General features: G+C 33.3%; 1 protein-coding gene across 1 annotated transcript; it reads right to left on the bottom strand.

Annotated features, from left to right (window-relative positions):
- Positions 1-5,600: 5,600 nt before the first annotated feature.
- On the bottom strand, positions 5,601-6,389 carry LOC114754870 (zingipain-2-like). Its single transcript, XM_028943708.1, has 3 exons — positions 6,192-6,389; positions 5,950-6,093; positions 5,601-5,870 (listed from the first exon to the last, which is right to left on the bottom strand). Exons 1-3 carry the CDS (start codon positions 6,387-6,389, stop codon positions 5,601-5,603), a joined length of 612 nt encoding a protein of 203 aa, XP_028799541.1.
- Positions 6,390-6,906: the final 517 nt, after the last annotated feature.

Below are 6,906 nucleotides of genomic sequence, written 5' to 3'. Positions count from 1 at the left end.
ACTTGTTAACAGCGAAATTTTTTCGTCTCTATCTTCCACGTCAACATCATCTTCATCCTTGACCGACAAAGACCTAGGCACCATCCCTGCTTGAGAGCCTTGCATTGGATTTCTCAAGCCGTTTTCTTTCCTCCTTCATTCTCAAACTTGCTATGCCTCTGGTCCATTCATCTTCCTCATCCTCTTTTGGTTTTCAATCTTCCAAAGTCTCTACAAATCCCCTGCTTCGAGTTGCTATGATTTAACTAAAGAACCTAACAAAAACTACATCCGATCCTTAATATAAGAGCTAACTAACTAATTTGAGTAAATTAAGAAAACTAGTTAAGTGAGTTATTTGTAATAAATAGGTATTGTCTTTCTCAAAATATACTTACTGATCAAGTGTATTGGTTAAAACTATCATTATTACAATGACTATCTTGAGAAAAAATAGATAAATATGAGAGACAAAATGGACTGAAATCTTATATTTAGAACCAAAATAAAAGTTAAACGAGGTCTTACATTAAGAACCAGAAGTAGTGACAACTAGAAACTACACATATTTACATCCATCATACAGAGTCTTGCTACAACAAAAATGGGGTTAAGGTACAAATTTACATCAAAAGTTTTCACTCAGAGTATTGGGTACCCATAACTTTTTGGAAGCAAATTTGTCTAGAAAGTTTAAAATTGTAACAATATTTTTCTCTACCGTTAAAAAACTTACGTTGACTGTTAACATTTTAACATAGTGAGGGGCAATATTGCTATGATTTAAACTTCTAGGACAAATTTCCTCCCAAAAAAATTATGGATAACCAATACTCCTGAGTAAAAACTTTTAGAGTAAATTTGCACATTAACCCAACAAAATGTGATTATGGGAAAAATTTAACGATGGAATCTTCATTTATAAATGAAATTACTGACAAATAGCCGATGAGAATTTTTTTTCATCACTAACTGAATTAGTGACAAATTACAAATATTTTTTTGGTAATAAAGTATTGACTATATTTTTGTTTGTAATAGCTAATGAAATGTAGCTAATAGAATGACATAAAGAGCGACATTATTACTTACTATACGAAAGTTGTTAGCAAACAATGAAATGTCGTCAATATATAAACAGAAGCTGTGAATGACTCTGCAAGATTGATCTTGCTGCTTGTTAAATGAAGTTGTTAATAGTTTATAGAATGTAATCAATACCTAAATACCTAAACGGAAGTTGTGAATAGCAAGAAAAAATAGCTTTGTCATTCTTTCAAACTTGCAGTGTTACGGGCCCCACTATGGGATTTCTCTAGGTTTGTTGTTTCAGTTCCTTATGTTTGGGCTGTGTTTCCATTGTTGTGCACGATGGGCCTCTGATTTTCATGTCGATGCCTGGATAGTTGGGGCCCTTTTTTGGCCTGCTGTAATCCTTTAGTTTGTTTTGTAATTAAAAAAAACTATTTTTTCTTATTCGTAATATAAAAATTGGTTAAATATTCTCACATACCAAGAAATAAAATACCTATGCATAGCCAAAAAAATGCTACTCTCCTCCTGTTCATAATATAAGAAACTGATTAACTTTTCTTATGTACCAAAAATAAAATACCTATGCATAGCAACAACCAAAAATTCCTACTCTCTCCAGTCCATAATATAAAAAGTTGGTTAACTTTTTTTAGATGCCAAGAAATAAAAGTTTAGTCATTAAATGTATCCTTAAAATGAAAAAGTTATCCTATTTTCCTGTTTTACACGTTGCGCAGTATTTTATTTTAATATTGTTGACTTTAATTAAAAGCCCTAAACCAACGGATCCTGTCATCCGGCATGGGATTGTGTGTCGGTTTAAACTTTAACGAGCTTGTTCCTTAAGGGCACTTGGATTCTCTTCATAAATGCGAAATAATTCTCACCTGTTGTATTCAAGTTAACCCTATGCAGTGGACAGTTCCGTTGATTTAGGAGTTTTTGGTTGGCAAGGATCTTGAAGTAAAATACTCCTCCGGTCATAAATATAAGACCCACTTTATAGTATAAATTATAATACAAAGTGTGTCTTATATTTAAGACTGGAGGAGTATTATGTGTGTGGATAACACAGTCAGTACTTAGTAGATTATTTTTAAGCATCTATTCAGGAGTTTGATCCCTGGCGTGTGTATGGAGAAGGTCTCATGATCAGCACTAAAGCACAGTGTGAGCATATTAGTCACTTCTACTGGCATAGATACCATGAGCTCAACAAAGAAAAAAAAATTATGCATGTGGTCTTAAAAAAGTTATGCATGTCCTCCTCGACCATGTCATATGTAAGTTAGTTTGGATCTATATTAATTAGGAAAAAAAAGCAGTTGAGAGTGATTTGGAGGAAGAGAAATAAAAAATAATACTCCTTCTAGTCTTAAATATAAGACCCATTTTGCAGTGTAATTTATACTCCAAAATGGGTATTATATATTTAGGACTAGAGGAGTATAACACATCACTCTAATTATTGCATATCATGTTATATACCATCTGAAAGTAATTGATCCGAATACATATCGAATCTTACAACACATGACAACATTAAAAGATTGCGAATATATTTTGTCTAGCCTGGTGTAATTTGTGAAGAATGAAATAAAGGATTTTTCATCTTAACAAAGTGCGACGCCAATCCATAAGGCCAACAAGTATAAAGGATATATTTTTTTTTAATATTTTTTTGAATGACAAGCGGTTTGACATAAAAATGGAAAAAATGAAAAATAAATTAAATATTCAAATATCTCCAAAGTATACTCCTTCCATCCCTTATTAGAAGATCCTTTTAAAAAATTTGCATGATTTAAAAAAATGATTAAAATTAGTTAAAAGCAATTAATATGTAGCAAATATATTTTTTTCCAAATATACCCCTATATAAAAATAGATAAATGTGAGAGAGTAATAGCGAGATAAATAAAAAAGAGAATGTATTAAATAGATTAAACTAGGGGTAAAATTAGTAATATGTATTAATGCTCAGACAAACTTAAAGAGAATCTTATAAAGAGAGCTAGACCCATTTAAAAAATTGGATCTTTTAATAAGGGATGGAGGGAGTAGCTTATAAAAAAAGACCATATCTATTCAAGAAATTAAAGTTTATATAAATAACTGGAGGGAGGATTCTCTTTGAAGTAAATTACTTCCCCTTTTTTGCCGGTCTGCCGACGTTCATAGAGAGACAAATAATTTTTGAAAGTGCCCTGACTCTCCACCCATGGAATAAGGAACAAGGGAAGGAGAGTCTTGTCAAATTCATTGTTGGTTATGTCTCTTGATCAATTGTATAAAAAATTATGAATTATTTCGAAGGAAATGATTACTAAACATTAGTGATTCACAAGATGCTGTGAGAAAGAGTCCTAAGGGGTGTTTAAAAGAAAACCAAATCATGGTTTTAAAAGTAATTTTATAGTATATAAAGTAAATGTGAGAAGACTTTTGCTTTGGTTTGAATAAAAGCACTTTTTAAAAGTGTATTTTGTGATTATCAAACACCATACTACTATTAAGAGCAAGGCAAAAAGAGGAAATCAATTCCATTTGAAATACCTGGAAAAAAAATCAGTGTCCCAACTTTTCGCATCATAATATATAAAACATGTCACTCAAGTTTATTTTGTCATTTGCATGTCTTTAGTTCAATTGATCTCAAACTCACTTGTGTTGGGCCAGTTAAGATTTATTTGGGTTACAATTTACTTAGAACTTATTAATCCACGTAAAAGCAACATCAAGTTTTCATAACAGATTACCTACTTACCTTCATTTTTTATCAGTGCGCTCTAATTCAATATGAAGATCAGAAGGAGAAGTAAATATGTACAGAGGGAGAGCTTTCATTCTTAATTGAACATATGTAAGTGACAAATTCAATTATTTTTATATTTTGATATCTTTTATATGGGTTTTGTTAACTTAATTAGTCTTTTTGGTCTTAATTGATTGTTAATTGATTAATATGTTTTATTTTGAATTATCATTTTAGAGAGGCAAAATTGACATATTTTAATTTAATTGTGAATAAGCAATTTTTGAGGACAATTAATACTACCTTATTCTTGAATTTTGATTACAGGTGTTTGGAAGATTTAAAAATAAAAATGAAAAAAAAAAAAAAATATATAATATAATAAAAATAAACTTAAAAAAAAAAAAGGTGGAGCAAGACGTTGCGTTTTGCTCCTACCCTATTTCAGATTCATTATCATCATCTTGGATTCGGGGGGATGTTGGAGGCGAGAGATAGCTGAGTGAATAGAGTGACGGCATGAGAGAGGACCAGCGGCGAGGAAGAGAGAACGAAGGACCAGAGCTTCACGGCAATCACACTTCCTCTCCCCTGAGTTTTCATCTTCCATCGACAGCATCTCTTCTTCTTTCTTCTCCACTACTTCTTCCTGGTGGTAGAGACAGATCAGCGACGGCACAGAAAAAGAAGAGATCAGCGACGGCGTGACAGAACCAGAGACCGAAAAACATGAGCTTGCACGGTGAAATCACACCTCCAAATTCCATCTTCATTGTTCTTCATGGCTGTACCGAATTGGAATTTTGGCGAAGCTGTAGTGATGGTTATTAGGAGCAGCTAAATACTTCCAATTCTCTAGAGCAATGGTTATGGCTTGAACTTAAACCTTCAAAGGGGAGTTTCAACTCTTCTAATCTTTACTTCTTTCATTGTATTTGTGATTTCTAGGTCTTCAAATGAATTTTATGATGTTTGAATGGACTGTGATGATTTATATTTGTATTGAGGTTGATTGTAGTTGCTGGAATCTCTGATTAGCATTTAACATTATAGTGTGATTAGCTTTAATTTCTTTACATTATACTAGGTCAGATTATTTTGAAATTATTGTGAACATTCAATGGTAATTCAAGGTGGTTTGGTTATTGGACTAAAAATGTTACTTGTTTTTCTTTGATTCTTTTTGACTAATTGTGCTGAAACAGTTTAATTGTGAATAATTAATATGCAAGGTGGCTTGGTGTTGATTATTCTAATTAAACTAAGTCTAAGGGGTGACCCTTTGGAGTCTTTTGAATTTAGCCAACTCCCAAATTAATTGAAGTAATGATAGCTTTAATCATTGTGCTAGATGATTGCTTTTCTATTTGCTGTCACTTGTTAATTCACTTTGCTTATTTCATTCATATCCATTTTATAAACTAAAAATCCAAAAATTATTTACTCATTTTGTATCCTTTTAAATTTTTCCAATTAGTTAATTAAAAAGAAAATCAATTCCTTCCAAGTCAATTTTTTGTTTTTGATACGTAGTTTGCTTAGGATTTCAAATAAAGGCTCCTCAAAGTGAAACGATCTGAGTTTTGCACTATATTACATTGCTTGGATTTATTTTTGATCAGGAACCCCCAAGACAAACAACAAATGCTCTCATCAGTAAGCTTTATTCCACGGCACACATAACTATATATCGCCACTAGGCTTATTTATTCCACAGCAAATGATTTGCCATTTATTTATACCCAATACAAGCATGGTACAACACCTAACTTGTGTCTTTCTGGAGGCTTTATATTGCCTGGCTTTGTATATTGTTCCTGGAGGGCGTGCTTCATATGGAAGTGGCAAGCTTCAAGGTAGGTTCTTTCTTCGCCTTGGTTGGGTATGCGCCAGAACAATTTATGTTACATACTCCCCGAGTAGCACCGGTGTTTCTTTTGATGAGTATGTAACCACTTTGTCCCCAGGTGGTTCCCCATGAGTTTTTAACAATCCAGTAATCTTGACCATCACTGGTTGAACCATATCCTACGATTAATACAGCATGATTGTGTTTGCATGATGAACTGATGCCTGAGCAATCGTCTCCATTAAAGATTCCCTGTCACAGCAATTACTTTTCAAATATGTGTTGTTGGATGGTAGAGATATGATGATGAAGTAATGAAAATATGACTTACACTTTCGTAGGACTTAAAATGTGGGCTTGCATATATGGAAACACTAACAGGTTGCTTGTAAACATAACAACGGAGAGAACTTTCAGACATAGGTTTCTGAGACCAATAATTATAGCCATCGATAGTAGCAATTGTGTTTCCAGCCTGCATCAAAGTAAAATAAGAATAAGAGTAAAACCATAATTAAGAAAATTACATATATTTAAACTACCCAATTAGTTCACACAGGTCTAAACACTAACCGCTTTAGAATTGCAAGCACTATCGTCAGCTGCATATGGATAAGCTTTTTCTGAGGCAATACCACCATTGTTGATGACATATTTAAATCCATTAACGTACCACCCTCCTTTGCAGCCATTATTTGTAGAGCAAGATATGAGTTGTTGTTCAGAAAGTTCTAGAAGCCGTTGAGAGACTATCTGATTTATACCTTCCATAGCTCCGGTCGCAGAGAATGCCCAACAACCACCTACAAAAATGAATTTGATTTGCTATTATATGCTCCTATTATATGCTGCAATTAGATTATAACAGAAGAACGAAGCAAATTTGAACTTACCACATCTGCCTTGGTTTTTAACAGGAGTTACAGCTCCTTTGGTCCTCCAATCCCAGGAAGAGGGTGCATCTGGACATGATGCGTCGTTCAATATCATTTCGCTATTGTTGATTTCCGTTATGGGTTCCTCTGTCTCATGCAAGTACATTTTGCTGAACTCTTCGTACGTCATATCTGAGAATTCGTTCAAACCCAAGCTGTAGTCACTGGCTGACTTCCTTTCTGCATTTTTCTCTCTGATTTCCTTCAAGTTGCTTTTGAAGATTTCAAATCTTACTCTTACTCCTCCTCTCCCAAAGTTTGGTATTCTCGTCCTGTCTCCTTCTTCCAGATTTCGAATAGATGGAACACTTGTTTGTCAGAAACGAGATTGTCTAGATCCAGGTTCAAAAGGG

This window comes from Neltuma alba, unplaced genomic scaffold, assembly GCF_004799145.2.
Source record: "Neltuma alba isolate B1F8T4 unplaced genomic scaffold, ASM479914v2 tig00010221_pilon, whole genome shotgun sequence".
NCBI lineage: Eukaryota > Viridiplantae > Streptophyta > Magnoliopsida > Fabales > Fabaceae > Neltuma > Neltuma alba.
This window is presented reverse-complemented; position numbering and strand designations above follow the sequence as displayed.

What these genes read in the sequence shown, in the direction of transcription:
- LOC114754870 (XM_028943708.1), bottom strand. Translation starts at nt 6,389, where the DNA reads ATGGAAGGTATAAATCAGATAGTCTCTCAACGGCTTCTAGAACTTTCT. An exon ending in GTGCTTGCAATTCTAAAGCG is followed by an intron (nt 6,094 to 6,191) that starts GTTAGTGTTTAG and finishes ACTTTGATGCAG; the next exon opens with GCTGGAAACACAATTGCTAC. An exon ending in ATTTTAAGTCCTACGAAAGT is followed by an intron (nt 5,871 to 5,949) that starts GTAAGTCATATT and finishes TTGCTGTGACAG; the next exon opens with GGAATCTTTAATGGAGACGA.